The following is a 16,385-nucleotide window of genomic DNA, read 5'->3' on the forward strand; positions in this document are numbered from 1 at the left end:
GCTCATTATCCCCAGTTTTCTAGAATGCTCAAATCAGAACCTTCCAGAGTCAGGCCAAGTACATTGGGATCTGTTCCCAGAGAATCCCCTCTCTGTTTTAAATCTCTGGAGACTGAGGCTAGGGACACAAAAGGGGGGAGGTGGGTATGCCTCTTACTGGAACCCCCTTGGGACAGTGCTGACATTTCCCAACAACATTCACACTTCTGCCCTCTTAAGAGAAATTGGTGCTAACTTGGATTTCTGTCCCTCGGCCTCTGCCCAGGCCCCACTGTGTCTGTCTTTGTCCTGAGGGAGACGTCTGTGGTCTTTTCATCCCTGCTGCCTGCCACCCTGCCAGACTGGGAGCCCGCCCTGGAATTATGACTGATCAAAGAGGAGAAGGCCAGACACCTTGGGTAGTTGTGAAGAGGTTTGGGGTGGGTGGGTTGGAGAAATGAAGGGAAGTGTCTAGTACCCGTGTCCCTGATGGGCAGAATGGAGCAGGTGCTTATTTCCTGTGAGTGTCTGGCATCCATCCAACCTCCATGTATTGTTGTCTGAGGAGACGGGAGGAGATTAAAGTTGTATTTAGATAACAGAAAGTTTTTCTTGTGCGATGGTTGGCATGTGCTGGGCCCAGATTGGCACTATTGCAAACTGTGTCGATATTGGTGTAGGAGTGTCGCTGTGACAGTTGGCTTGGAGACCCTCATCCTATGGGGCTTGAAGCTACTATTCAGCTTACTTCAGATGAAGATGAAGAAGTCCTCCATTCCTCTTGCAGTATGCCTGCCTGGGGGCTGCCATATTCCTGCCTTCATGATAGGAACTGGACATCTTAACCCTTTACCGAGCCCCAGTGAAATGTCTTTATAGAGTTGCCTTGGTCATGGTGTCTGTTCGCTGAGGTAAAACCCTACTAACAGGGAAGTAGGTACCAGAAGTGGGGTACTGCTGTTTTAGACCTGAACATGCCTTTGTCTGGATGAATATGGATTTTAGAGCTTTAAATATCCAAAGCACTGGACTGTTTTAAATGGGGATCAATGGGCCATCCTAGTATTAATATGGAAGAATTTTGTACTGAGAGTGATGTGATTTGTTGAGACTTGGGTCATGAGGTTTCAGTGAAGTATTTCAACATGTGTCTTAGATACTGTTTATGTACTGTTTTGGTTTAGTAGAATATGGCTACTTTTGGCCCTTGACCTCAGAGCCTACCTAAGGCTCAGAAGAGACTCAGATAAATTTCTTTGACATAGGAAGTCTCAGTAAAGTCTTTGTTCTTTGGTTATTTCTCCTGAAGACCTTTTTCAATGAGCTTAGCAAGCTGAAAAAGGAAAAAAAAAAAGGTACACATCAAGTACTAAATGAGCAACAGGAAGTGCTGTGGAGCCGAATTCTGTGATAAAGATTATTCACTTGAATTGACTCTTGACCCTCAGGTAATCCTACCCAGCAAAATGCAGATGTAGGCATGGTGGTACACACCTTTTATCCCAGGAGAAAATGCCCAGAACATGAGTTCAAGCCATCATGGGACAAAGCAGTCTCTCAGTGAAGAAAGGCTTAATCCGAGGGATAATAACACACACCTTTAATATAAGCATTACAGGAGACTGAGTGCAGCAGATCTATGAGTTCTAGGACAGTCTTCAGAGCAAGTTACAGGATCAAAGCTTAGGCAGAGAGGGACATGGGAAACAGAACGCTGGGAATACAATGGGCGAGCGGGTCATGCTCATGATCATGCAAAGGAACTGAGGCTTTGCACCATGAAGAGAGGATATGGGTGACACCTACTTCAATGTGAGGACTCCAGCACATAGGAGATGCCAGTAGCATGAGATGATCACAAAAAACAGCAGTGGTTGTTGATTGGATCAAACTGAGCTTAGAGCACTACAGTGTAGGCTCACCTGTGACACCATGACTTCCCTAAACCCTCAGCAACAGTAGAAACTGAGTGGAACAGACTCACTCAGAGGCCTGGAGAGAGGGGTCAGTGGTTATTAATGCCTGCTACTTGCCAGTACTTAGGTTCAATTCCCAACACCCACATGGCAGGACATAACCATCGGAAACACCAGGGGGACCTGTGACCCTCCCACAACACCAATGAATGCACATTTTAAACATGATATTCCAGCCAATGAACTTCAGGAGAGCCACTGTCTCAGGCCAATCACTGATTGGAAAGCCCTAGACCATCTTCAATATGGTGGGGAGAAAAGAGGCTGAGGTGTCCCTCCTCCTTTAGAAAGAATCCCACATCAAAACAAACCCTTCTACCCACACTCCCTCCATCACGACTTCTTTTCCCTGCACAGTAACATTTTGTCAGCATCTACTGCTCTCGCTCAGAACCTGAATGTCCCTGGATTCCCTGTCTTGCCATCTTCTGTGGCAGCCAGAGGATCCTGCACTTGAAGCCAGCCTGCTCTACAGAGTGAGTCCAGGACAGCCCCCTGCCCTGCCTGCACACCTAAGCAGTGAGTTTCCCTAGTGCTGTCTGTCTGCAGAGAAACATTGGCCGTCAGCCCCCTGCAGGAACCACAGTAAAGACCACAGTAGGTGTCCAGGCACCTCCAACAGGAACTGTCTCCATTCCCTTCCACAGCCTGTGGACACTCCAAGCTCCAAGATGGCCTCAGTACCTCAGCCTCTGGACAAACCCTTCTTCTCTTTAGGAGTTCACCTTGGGTGGGCTGTAGCATTAACACCTGAAACACACTCTCAACAGAAGGTACAAGGTGGGGTCAGCCCCCCACTACATCCAAGGGATTCTAGGAAAGGAGGTGAAAAGAAGTGTTCCCTAGACCTCACTCCACACATTTCTATCATGCTTCTCCAGGCTTTCTCCCAACTTTACCTTCTCTCGAAGGCTGTTTTCTGAATTGTTACTCCGTAATAGTCCCATGATTAATCAAGTTCTGGTTTGTTAAGAAATCATGTCACAGGAATAGAGAAGAATTGTATTGTCTTTCCAGTTCATTTCTTTTGACCCCCAAGATCCCAGGAAACACAAGGTCTAAGCTTTCCTTCACATCTTGGATTCTCCATCCTCCCAGCAGGTGCTCAGGTCAGTCAGTCACCGTTGGAAGAAGCTGAAGTGTCCCCTTAGCCTCTGAACAGGTCCCCATCAGCACTCAGCAGCCAGACAGAACCTTGGCACCTGTGGTTTTTGCATTGCTATAGAGGTGCAGTGAGATCCTCTCAGCACAGGTATGGAGGAAAAAGTCTCAGAGAGTCTGACCAGTTCAGTCTTCACTGTCTTCCAGGCACAGCCTCGCTGCTCTAGAATGGCAGAGTGAGCTGTCCAGTCTAGATTGAAGACTACAGCCAATGATTTTTTATATCCACCACAGACTCCGCCAATTATTAAAATTGAACAGCTTTTATTTTGGGACAGAGATTACAGATTCAGGATAGTTCCCATGACAAAAGGGGATGGGACAGTGGTATACAAAATCAATAAATTAATTCAAAGGACAAATGACAGGATGGGATGGGCAGTCATTCCATGGTCTTTGGCTTCCTCCAAGAAAGAGGTTTGTGTGTGACGTAGCTCAAATGGTTGCATATCGAGTCCCTCTCCTCTGGCCTGTATGGCGCTTAGGCCTGAGACTGTAGGGAGGTGGTGGTTCTGTGGGTGTTGAGTTCAGGACAACCTGCAGGAGAAGAGGCACATTTGCTTTATTTGGAGTCTGCTTATAAAAAGGACAAATGTCGTTGGCAGAGCCCTTCCCAGTCCATAGTCCCTCAGCCTGCAAAGCATTATTTCAGCAGGTTGGACAGCCGGCTATGAAACACATTAGGTATGGGGACAGAAAGACCCACCTGACTGTAGGTTGGTAGGGGATCCAAGGAGGTGACCCAAATGCTCTCTAGGGGCGCGATGGAGGGTGCATCTGGAGGAGTCTGATGATCAGCTGCTCTGGGGTCATGGTGTAGTCGTTTGCACTTGGACATCACAAGGCCACAGATGCACAGGAGGACGATAATGACCAATAAGGTGATGAACACGATCCTAGGGAGGTGGGCATAGTATTGTCATAAGTGCCGAGGCCATGCTCCCTTGCTCAACCTCCTCCCTCCCTCACCCTCACCCTGTCTCTGGTGAACCCAGCCCTCAGTGAGTGATGCCCTGGAGGGGTGAACCTGTGCTTACTTGAGGGGGTCATTTTCAGGATCCAAGATCTTGCTTTCCTGACAGCATTCATTCCCACAGCATCTGAATCCTTTGGGGCAGTGTCTAGTCAAGACGAACAAGCATGGGGAGATACTGATGACATCGCAGCCTCAAAGCAAAGGGTCCCTGCTTCCCTAGACACCTAGGCCCTCAAGTGCAAGTCACCCTTAGTGTGTGGGGGTACAGATCCCTCTGGGGCTCCCTGGGAGGGATTGGGGTATGGACCTGAGACTTGGGTTCAAAGTTCTCCATGGCAGTAGTGTGCCCCTGTTCCTCAGGCAGAGTGGTCTGCTGAGGATCTAACACAAGAGGCAGGAGTGGGATACTGACCATTTGTCTCCCCCTCCCACCTATGGAAGGTTGGGAATTAGCAAGAGTTACAGACCTGCAGATCCCATGGTTGGGTAAGGTGACAGGGGCTGTGGTTTCAGCATAGTGATTTTAATTAGGTCCCTGTCACCTTATCCAGGGCCGAATCTGTGCACACACCTGACCCCCCTGCCTTTACTGACATCATAGACAACGTCCCATACTTACAGGTCTTCACAGTTATTCACAGTCTGTGGGAGGAAAAAGACAGAGGTCAGAGGTCACAGCCTGGGAGTTGGGTCTGGGATATTAGAGTGCTTGTTCAGCATGGCAATAGTACTTGCTATTTAGTACAGAACTCAAGAGAAGGCTGGACTATCCACGGCTGCACAAACAAGGTGAGGCAATATAGGAAACAAGAAACTATGTCTCAATAAGAACTAAAGCTAGATATAGTATATCGTTTCAGACAGGCCCTCCCTCCCAACTACCATGTCCAGGTTCAAAAACAGAAGCGTACCTCTGCCTACCCAAGTGCTAGGCTTAAAATCTTGACTTACCAAGGGAGCCCCCTAACAAGTTTGTATTGACACAGGCAAGAGTCTCCTGGCTTGTCCTGGCTTGCCTGGAATTCAGAGATCTACTTGTCTCTGCCTCCATCTTCTGGATTAAAGATGGTCACCCTAACCCTGGCTCCCTCTTGGAAATTGTCCTATGAAGCTTCCCATAGTGGATCCTTAGATTCAGAGACTCCCAGAAAGCAACCTAAGCACCACGTTGCACCTACACCCTTGATTCACTGTCATCAGTCGACACCACTCTGGGAGTTCACTAGACACACTCGTGTCCTATCCATCCTCGGGTCCCCATTGCAAACCCTTGCCCTGTATCCTTCAGTATTTTGAGACGCTCAGGGTCTCCATAGAGAATCCCATGCTGTCATTAGCACTACTGTGTAAGCTCTTAATTAGAACTCTCTTCCTCCAGGTATTAAGGCATTGCCCTCTCTGGCTACTTCACTTCAAACCATCACCATGTGTGGTGGTGCATGCCTCCAATCTGAGAACTCCACATTTTCTAGGGCAGCTAGACGTAGACCCTGTGCCAACCAATGAAGTCTAGGAAGGCAGCTTGGCTTTTCTAATGATCCTTACAATAGCCTTTCTCTTGTTAAAGAGAAGAGGATAGGACAGGTGACAGTCACAGCTGGGTCATCTCCTCTCAATGCTCACAGTCCCTGTGTTCTTTGGTAAGGATGGGTACAGTAAGCTGAAGACACCAGGGCCCAAGAACTCATACACATGCTCCTTTCTCTCGCTCTCTCCCTCCTCCTCCCTCCTACTCCATTCTTACATTCTTATCTCTCTCTCTCTCTCTCTCTCTCTCTCTCTCTCTCTCTCTTGGTCTCTCTCTCTCTCTCTCTCTCTCTCTCTCTCTCTCTCTCTCTCTCTCTCTCTCCTCTCTTCTCTCCCCACTTGTGCAAATAACACTGTCTTGTCTTGGACTGGATTTTGTTCAAGTCAAGATTTCTCTGTGCACCCCTGGCTGTCCTGGAACAGGCTCTGTAGAACAGGCTGGCCTAGGAGTCAGATCCACCTGCCTCGGCCTCCCCAGTGCAGGGAATAAAGGTGTGTGCTGCTAACACCACTGGGCTCCTCTGCTAACTACATTTAAACAGCAGTTAAGGCAGGCACGGTAGACCCAGCACCTAACTCCTTTTAATTCCAATGCTGAGATACCAATGCAGGTCTATGGTGAATTCACAGTTAGTACAATCTACATAGTGTCAGCCTGTGTCAAAAAAAATGACAGGTTTAATAATCTGGATCCAGATTATTCCCTGACCCACCTTAACCATGTGGTCAGATCAGGATGGTTGGGAGCCTGAACATTAGTAAACATGGATTTATCAGATCTGACTGGTTTTTTGACAACACTTGTAATTGGATCTGCAGAGAGGGTCAAAAAGGATGGGGAGGTCCCAGATGGGAAGCGTCTTGAACCTGGGTTCACTCATACGTGGCCTTGATGGAGAATTAGGGGCTTCAAACAGCCAATGAGCACTGTTCTGGGGAGCTGACTTGGGAAGTCACTTACCACAGGCCCACCACCCAGAATATTATCAACCAAGATTGTAAATTTGATCCCAGTACTCCAGAGGCAGAGGCAGAGTTGAGGCCATCCTGGACTAACGAGTTCTAGTATCTCCTCAGCTAGAGGAACCATGTGTCAAAAAACAAAAGAAACCAAAAGATTGTAGGTTTAAAAGGCTTCTTCTGACCACTTCTCAGGAAAACCTGCCAACCCAAGTCACTTAAAGAGTTTGAAGAGAAAGAGAGCTCCCATCCTGCCTCCCTTAATCCCAGCAGGAGGTCACCCAGCCTAGGAAGCCATGTTGACTGTGTGATCAAATTCAAACTATTAGAGAATGAGAGAACCTCCACCTCTCTGGTACACAAGCAGATAAGTCAGAGTGAACCAATAAACTACACCCCAAGGTCACCAGCCATCCAGTGTCAAGGAAGCAGAGACACCTAATCCAGACAAGCAAGACATCAGGATCCTCAGCCTGACTCAGAGGCATCCAATGTCTAAACCGGGGGTCAGAGCCCCTATTCAGGGCTGTGGTTGGAGCCAGTTCCCAGTTAACAACACAGTCCTGCCAAAAATAGGGGCCCAGGTTTACCCAGGGCCTCCTTGTGGACCCTACTTCCACTTTCCCCAAACAGAGTAGGAAGGAAGTTAGCAATGCCTGTGGTTAAGGGAATTCTTGTCAAGATAAAGCTGGGACAGGGCTCCAAGGCAAGCCTCTGCCCCCAAAGAGTCCTCCAAAGTCACAGAGTCCTGCTTACCTCATTGGAGCTTACTCCTTGCAATCTGAATAGTGTTCCGAAGATCATGGTGAGTGCTCCTGGGACCCAGGCTTCCTGCATCCTGTCAGGAGGGCCAATGAGCTTAGATGTGTAAGGACCCAGGAACTGGGCAAGACCTTACCAACTTCTCTCCACCTATGGGGCCCAACAGTGGTGTTGGGCTGGACCAGGTCTTAGAGCCTAGCCAGAGCTCAGGGAGGAGAAGTAGAGAGGAGCTGGCCTTGTTGAGTTTGAGGTTGGAGGAATTGGGAGGTTAGAGAGTTTGATTTACCAACTTGGTGAGTTGGATGGAGCAGAACACTCTAGAACTTAGTCTGTTGTTCTGTGCTTAAATACTGTTTAGAGCAGGGCAAGACCACACACCTTTAATCCCATCTCTAAGCAGGCACAGCTCTGTGAGTTCAAAACTACAATCTATTGGATCCGGGACAGCCAGGGTTAAATTTCAAAAGCCCAGTGGTGTTAGCACAAGCCTTTAATACCCCAGCACTCAGGACAGAAAGAGGTGGATCTCTGAGGCTAGCCTGGGCTACGGAGGGGGTTCCTGGACAGCCAAGACTTCACACAGAAACCCTTTGGGTGTCAGGAGGGGAAATGTCTAGGGAGGTGACTCAGGGGTTAGGAGCAGCTTCCTTGGACCTGGACTCTGTGTCCAGCATCTTCATAGAAGATGGCTCATAATCATCTGAAAGTCTAGTTTTAGATCATCCCATCTTCTGACATCTGAGGGTATCATGCATGCATATGGTGTACATACATGAGGCCAATCAATACTCATAGAATTAAAAATGACATAAATATACCTTAAACAAAACAAACCTTTAAGGCCAGTCAGGTGATTCAGTGGGGATGGAGAGATAGGAAGAGGGAGAACAAAAGGTGGAGAGGGAGAGGGCTGGAGAGATGGCTCAGTGGTTAAGAGCACTCAGTGCTCTTCCAGGGGTCCTGAGTTGACATCATGGCAAGCTCTGAGTTGACACAGTGGCTCACAACTATGTGAAATGGGATCTGATGCCCTCTTCTGGTGTGACTGAAGACAGTTAACAGCGGAGTTATATATACAAAATAAATAAATCTTTAAAACAAAACGGTGAAGAGGGAGAGAGCTAGTGAGGGTGTGCATGAATGAAAAATTATAATTTAAATAATTCTTATTATTCTTTTACTTTTTCAATTCAGTGTTTCTATGTGTAGCTCTCTTTGTCCTGGAACTCACTCTGTAGGCCAGGCGGGCCTTCAACTGAAGATACACACCCCGTAGGTGTCCAGAGATGGGGATTAAACACATGTGCCACATCTATCCCATATAAAATACCCTTTAAATGAAATTTTTAAATTCAATCCAAGGGGTGGTGAAAGACAGCGTTAGTCCCAGAATGTGGGAGGCCAAAGTAGGCAGATCTTTGAGCTCAATGCTAGCCTGGTCTCAAGAGGGAGTTGGAGGATAACCAAGGCTACTCAGAGAAACCCTGTCTCAAGAAATCAAAATCAATACATAAAACAGGAGAGATCCTCTCAACGCTGAATGGTGATGTCCTTGCCCAGAGACAGGGAGGCATATGATGGGAAGGAGGCAGAGACTGTTGAAAGGCAAGTCAGTGCAGGAGAAGGATAATGGGGTATGTGTCACATAAAAGGTGCCATTCTTTTCTGCTTTGACCAAGAGGGGAGGAAAAGACCCTGAGTTGGGGAAGAAACACTTTGGCACAGCGTTCCCCACAGCACTGTGTTATTAGTGTTCCCTCTGTTATGTAAATTGTGGGGAGATGTTGGTATCTTCCTTTCTGTCTGAAGAAAAAATCGTGGCTAAGCACTTTGTCCATTGTGGCCAAAAAGTTGGTGGCCCTCAAGGCGATGAGCAGGCCAGGTGGGATTCATGTTCAGAATCAGGGAGTGAGAATATGGCCACCAGGTAACAGCATAGGCCAGCGGCTAGGTGGGCCCAGGCATTTAGGTCATGACTTGAGAGGCTCTGAGACCCTACGAGAAAGCAAGCAGACTGGTGGATGTAGGATGACTGACAAGGGTGGAAGACGGACATGTGTGTGGCATCTGGGCTAGAGGAAGAGGAATATGGACTCAGTGACTGAGTTGCTGTCTCGTCTGCTGACACAGGAAGGTGAACCTTGGAGGCTCTGCTGTGAATGCTATGTGCCTCTCACATGCCCTGTTCCCTGTCCTCTGTAACTTGGCTGTGGGATACAGGTAACTTCTAGGAAGCCTCCCCTTATTTCTGGTCCCTTTATTACCTGTCATACTAAGAGATTCTCCAAGCCTCAACTTCTCTCCCAGTCTTTGTTTTCCAACTTTACTGTCCTAATGGGTGCCACTTCCAAAGGCATCTATTTGGGCCCCTCTGTTGTCCTGCTGTTTCCATCACCAACTGTGTCTCAGGGACCCTGCAGCTCCCTCATTCTCCTGCAAGGAATTGTCCTGTCGTCTCTCTCCCACTATCTGCCTCTCTTTCTCATTATCCATGGCTCCTTTAATACTCAATATCCGAAGCTTCCAGAGCCCGCCCAAGTGCAATTGGGATCTGTTCCCAGAGAATCCTCTTTCTATTTTAATTCTCTGGAGACTGAGGCTAGGGATACAAAAGGTGGGAGGTGGGTACACCTCATGCTGGAACCCCCTTGGGACAGTGCTGGTATTTCCCAAGAACATTCACACTTCTGCCCTCTTGAGAGAAATTGTTGCTAAGTTGGATTTGTGGCCCTCCGGCGTCTGCCCAGGTCCCACTGTGTCTGTCTGTGTCCTGAGAGAGACTTCTGTGGTCCTTCATTCCCTGCTGCCTGCCACCATGCCAGACCGTGAGCCCCCTCTGGAATTAGGTCTCATGAAAGAGGAGAAGGCCAGACACCCTGTGTAGTTGACAAGAGTGTTGGGGTGGGTCGGCTGGAGAAAAAAGGGAAGGATCTAGTACATATGTCTTTGAAAGGCAGTATGGAACAGGGGTTATTTCCTGAGAGTATCTGGCATCCATCCAACCTCCATGTATTCTTGTCAGAGGAGAGGGGAGGAGATTAAAGTTGTATTGAGATAACAGAAAGTTTTTCTTGTGTGATGGTTGGCATGTGCTTGGCCCAGATTGGCAGTATTGCAAACTGTGGCCTTGTCAGAGTAGGAGTGTCGCTGTGACATTTGGCTTGGAGACCCTCATCCTATCTGGCTTGAAGTTACTGTTCAGCTTGTTTCTGATGAAGATGAAGAAGTCCTCCATTCTTCTTGCAGTATGCCTGCCTTGGGGTGCAAATATTCCTGCCTCCATGATATGAACTGGACATCTGAACCTGTTACTCAGCCCCAGTGAAATGTCTTTATAGAGGTGCCTTGGTCATGGTGTCCGTTCCCTGAGGTAAAACCCTAACTAATAGAGAAGTCGGTACCAGAACTGGGGTACTGCTGTCATACGTCTGAACATGCCTTAGTTTGGATGAATATGGGTTTTAGAGCTTTAAATATCCAAAGCACTGGACTGTTTTAAATGGGGATCAATGGGCCCTCCTAGTAGGAATATGGAAGAATTTTGTACTGACACTAATGTGACTTGTTGAGACTTGGGTCATGAGGTTCCAGTGAAATATTTCAACATGTGTCTTAGATACTGTTTATGTACTGTTTTGGTTTAGAAGAATGTGGCTACTTTTGGCCCTTGACTGAAGAGTCTACCTCAGGCTCAGAGGAAGAGCCTCAGATAAATTTCTTTGACATGGGAAGTCTCTGCAAAGTCTTTCTTTTTTGGTTATTTCTCCTGAACAGACTTTTCAATGAGCTTAGCAAGCTGAAAAAGGAAAAATAAAAAAAATATATATGTACACTTCGAGTACTAAAGGAGCACCAGGAAGTGCTATGGAGCTGAATTCTATGATAAAGATGATTGAATTTAATTGTGTGTTTCCCTTCAGGTAAGATCCTACCCAGCAAAATGTAGATGCAGGCATGGTGGTACACACCTTTTATCCCAGGAGAAAAGGCCCAGGACATGAGTTCAATACCATCCTGGGACAAAGCAGGCTCTAGGTGAAGAAAGGCTTAATCCCAGGGATAATAACACACACCTTTAATACAAGTGTTACAGGAGACTGAGCCCTGCAGATCTATTAGATCCAGGACAGCCTGCAGTGCAAGTTCCAGGAAATCAAAGCTTAGGCAGAGTGGGACATGGGAAACAGAACGCTGGGAATGGAATGGGGGAGCGGGTCATGGTCTTGATGGCGCTCAGCAGAACTCAGCTGGTTCTTCCATGCGGCTCTGGCTTCCCAGATAGAAACAGAATGGATGACAGGGAAGACTGATGTTGTTTAACTGGAGCTGAGAAATGAGCTGTGATTAAGAAGAGAGCATTGTCGCTGAGGTGAGGGGAAGTATTTCCAGTGAGCTCAAAGTTGCTGTGTTCAGGGATAGCCAAGGTTGTACCACATGCTGCAGCTGTACTTGCTAATGTGTGAGAGTCACCCAGGTGGTACTGGTTTTGAAGGCACAAAGCAGTCATGAAGAACACCTGAGGCTTGGAATTGTGAGAGAGCATGGAAGGCCGTTGATGAAGGTGCAGTTTCAGTTGCAGTTGATGGTCCAGGACAGAAGAGGTCATATAAAGGGACTGAGGCTTGGCACCATGAAGAGAGCCTATGAGAGGATATGGGTGATGCCTACTTCATTGTGAGGACCCCTGCATATTGGAGATGCCAGGAATATGAGATGATCGCCAACAACAGCAGTGGCAGGTGAGTGGATCAACCAGAGCTTAGAGCGCTACAGTGTAGGCTCACCTGTGACACCATGACCTCTCTAAACCCTTACCCACTTCTCGAAACCCTCAGAAACTGAGTGGGAAAAGACTCTGTCAGACGCCTGGAGAGAAGGGCCAGTGGTTATTTATGCCTGCTACTTGTCAGTACTTAAGTTCAATTCCCAAAACCCGCATGGCAGTTCATAACAATCTGAAACACCAGCGGGACCTGTGACCTTCCCACACCGATGAATACACGTGTTAAACATGATATTGCAGCCACTGAACTTCAGGAGAGCCACTCTCTGCAGGCCAAGCACTGATTGGAAAGCCATAGACCATCTTCATTATGGTGGGGGGGAAGGAGGCTGAGGTGTCCCTCCTCCTTTAGAAAGACTCCCACATCAAAACAAACCTGTCTACCCACACTCCCTCCATCATGACTTCTTTTCCCTGCACAGTAACATTTTGTCATCATCTACTGTTCTCGCTCAGAGTCTGAATGTCCCTGGATTCCCTGTCATGCCATCTCCTGTGGCAGCCAGAGGATTCCACACTTCAAGCCAGCCTGCTCTACAGAGTGAGTCCAGGACAGCCCCCTGCCCTGCCTGCACACCTAAGCAGTGAGTTTCACAGGTATGGATGAAGACGTCTCAGAGAGGCTGACCAGTTCAGTCTTCACTCTCTTCCAGGCACAGACTGGCTTCTGTGGAATGGCAGAGTGAGCTGTCCAGTCTAGATGGGAAGACCACTGCCAATGATTTTTTTTATATCCACCACAGACTCCGGCAATTCTTAAAAAAATCAACAGCCTTTATTGTGTGACAGAGATTACAGATCTAGTTTAGCTCTCATGACAAAAAGGGACAGCAGTATAAAAGTACAATCAATGCAATCACAGTACAATAGACAGGATGGGATATTCAGTCATTCCATGGTCTTTGGCTGCCTCCAAGAGGTTTGTGTGTGAGGTGGGTCAAAGGGTTGCATAGCGAGACGCTGTCATCTGGACAGTAGGGCCTTCAGGCCTGAGGCTGTAGGGAGGACGTGTTTCAGTCCCAGTTGAATTCAGAACAACCTGCAGGAGAAGAGGCACATTTGTTTTTTTAATATCTTGGTACAAAAAAAAGGACAAATACAGTAGGAAGAGCCCTTCCCAGTCTATAGTCCCCCAGCCTCCAAACCATCATTTAAGCAGGTTGGGCAGCCGGCTAAGAAACACATTAGTTATTGGGGCAGAAAGACCCAACTTACGAATGGTTGGTAGGGGATCCACGGAGGTGACCCAAATGCTCTCTAGAGGATCTTTGGAGGGTGGATTTGTGGGAGTCTGATGTTCTGCTGGTCTGAGGTCATGCTGTCGTCCTTTGCACTTACACATCACAAGGCCACAGATGCACAGGAGGGCGAAGGTGATGACACAAAAGACGATCAGTGCGATGCTAGGGAGGTGGGGGATGGTATTGTCATAAGTGCCTAAGCCATGTGCCCTTGCTGGACCTCCTCCATTACCCAACCCACCCTGATTGTAGTGGATCCAGCCCTCAGTGGATGAAGCCCTGGGCTTAAGTGAAGCGTTCAGTATCAGGATCCCAGATCTTGCTTTCCTGACAGCATTCATTGTCACAGCATTTGAATCCTTTGGGGCAGTGTCTAGTCAGGATAAACAGGAATGGGGAGATACCGATGAAATCGGTGCCTCAAACCAAAGGTTCTCTGCTTCCCTAGACACCTAGGACCTCAAGTGCAAGCCACCCTCAGTGGGTGAGGGTACAGATCTATCCTGGGTTAACCGGCAGGAATTGGTCTGTGGACCTGAGACCTGAGGTCATAGTTGTCCCTGGCAGTAAGGGGCCCTTTTTCCTCAGGCAGAGTGATCTGCTGAGGATCTTTTTTTTTTTTTTAGATTTATTTATTTATTGTATATAAGTACACTGTACCAATCTTCAGACACACCAGAAGATGGCATCAGATCTCATTACGGATGGTTGTGAGCTACCACGTGGTTACTGGGATTTGAACTCAGGACGTCTGGAAGAGCAATCAGTGCTCTTAGCTGATGAGCCATCTCTCCAGCCCCTCTGCTGAGGATCTTACAGGGGAGGCAGGAGTGCCACATGGATCATTTTTGTCTCCCCACTCCCAACCATGGAAGGTTGGGAATTAGCAGGAGTTTCAGACCAGGAGATCTCAAGCATTGGCAAGGTGACAGGGGCTGTGGTTTCATTAAACGTGGTATGAATTACATATCTGTCCCCATATCCAGGGCAGAATCGGAGCACACACCAGTCCCCACTGCCTTACTGACATCATCGACAATGTCCCATACTTACAAGTCTTCCCAGGTGCATACAGTCTGTGGGAGGAAAAAGAAAGAGATCAGAGGTCACAGCCTGGGAGTTGGGTCTCAGATGCTAGATGCTTGTCCAGCCGGGCAATGAATCAGGTAGATGTGGGTAAACCAGGATTTGATGTCCATCAGTACAGAACTCAAATGAAGGCAGGACTTCAAGATACACAGGCAAGGCGAGGCCTAATACCGTAAAGGAATATCTGCCTCAGAAATAACTGGGGGTACTCTCTGCTCAGACATTGTTCCAGACCGTGGGTCTCAGAATCTCAGTCCCTGTAACTACCATGTCCAGAGGCAGCAACTGGAGCCTATCTCTGCTCCCTCACTAGCTGGGATTAAAGGCTTGAAGAACCAAGGAAGCTCCTTCACCCTTTTTTTTATTGACACAGGCAAGAGGATCACTGTGTTACCCTGGCTAGCCTGCTATGGAGATCTACAGATCTCTGCCAAAGACCTCTGAACTAAAGATATGCCCCACTACCCTTGGATTCCACACACATCATTGGAGCTTGGCCTAGGAAGCCACCTTTAGTGGATCCTTAACTCCACAGCTCCCCTTCCCCAGGGACAACCTCAGCCCCTCACTTCGCATACACCCACCAGTCACTGTCATCAGTAGAGACAACTCTGGGGTTCACTAAACATACTCATGTCCTATCCATCCTCAGGACCCCGTGGGAAACCCCAGCCCTGTATTCTTCAGTATTTTGAGGCACCCACGGTCTCCATACAGAATCCCATGCTGACCATAGCAGTACTGCATAAAGTCTTAATCAGACTCTCTTCCTCCAGGTATCAAAGCCTTGCCCTCTCTGGCTCCTTCACCTCAAACCATCGCCATGTGTGGTGGAGCATGCCTCCATCTGAGAACTCCACAGGTTCTAGGGCAGCTAGAAGCAGACCCTGTGCCAACCAATGAAGACTAGGAAGGCAGCTTTGGCTTCGGTAAAGATCATTCCAGTAGCCTCCACGCCCTCCTACACACTCAGACAGGTGCCTAATAGAGGCAATGAACTACACCCCAAGGTCACCAGCCTTAAGGCAACAGGGAAGGAAATTCTCCTCACACAGACAAGCAAGTCAGTTTCCTCAATCTGACTCAGACATTAATAAGACATATCAAGACTAAAACGGGGGTCAAACATTCTATTCAGGGCTCTACTTGGTAAAAATGCTCAGTTAACAACACAGTCCTGCCATGACTACAGCCCCAGGTTTCCCAAGGGCCTCCCTCAGAGGTCCCTCCCTCCTTTTTCCCAGAACAGAACAGAATAAAGTTAACGATTGCCTGTGGTTAAGGGAATTCCTGACATGGTAAGGCTGAGACTGGGCTCCAAGGACAGCTTCTGCCTCAGGGGGTCCTCCAAAGACAAAGAGTTTTGCTTACCTCATTGCCCCTTACTCCTTGCAGACTGGGTATCAGGCCAAAGATCAGAGTGAGTGTGCCCAGGACCCAGGATTCCTGCATCCTGGCAAGAGGGCCTATGAGCTTAGATAAGGGCAGAGTTAACACACTGGAGTTGGGCCGGATCAGGGCTTAGAGCCTAGCCAGAGCTCAGGGAAGGGAAGGAGAGAGGAGCTGGCCCTGCTGGAATTTGAGGATGGAGGAATTGGAAGGTTAGCAGAATTTGCTTTACTAACTTGGTGAGTTGTATGAAGCAGAACACTCTGGAACTTAGTCTGTTGTTCTGTGCTTAAATAGTGTTTAGAGCAGGGCGTGGCGACACACCTTTAATCCCATCTCTATGCAGGCAAAGTTCTGTGAGTTCAAAGCTACTATGATACAATGTGTTGGATCCGGGACAGCCAGGTTTAAATTTCAGAAACCCAATGGTATTAGCACAAGTCTTTAACTCCCCAGCACTCAGGACATAGAAAGAGGTGGATCTCTGGGGCTAGCCTGGTCCGCGGAGGGGGTTCCTGGACAGCCAACACTCCAGACAGAAA

The 16,385-nt window shown here is 48.0% G+C and overlaps 1 protein-coding gene across 1 annotated transcript; it reads right to left on the reverse strand.

The window, feature by feature from the left end:
• Window positions 1-3,551: 3,551 nt before the first annotated feature.
• On the reverse strand, window positions 3,552-15,906 carry LOC148003071 (transmembrane protein 92-like). The gene is made up of 4 exons (XM_087575170.1): window positions 15,826-15,906; window positions 4,712-4,734; window positions 3,823-4,012; window positions 3,552-3,653 (listed from the first exon to the last, which is right to left on the reverse strand). Exons 1-4 carry the CDS (start codon window positions 15,904-15,906, stop codon window positions 3,552-3,554), a joined length of 396 nt encoding a protein of 131 aa, XP_087431296.1.
• Between the last annotated feature and the right edge of the window lie 479 nt (window positions 15,907-16,385).

Source organism: Rattus norvegicus, chromosome 10 (genome assembly GCF_021556685.1).
Source record: "Rattus norvegicus strain SHRSP/BbbUtx chromosome 10, alternate assembly SHRSP_T2T, whole genome shotgun sequence".
NCBI lineage: Eukaryota > Metazoa > Chordata > Mammalia > Rodentia > Muridae > Rattus > Rattus norvegicus.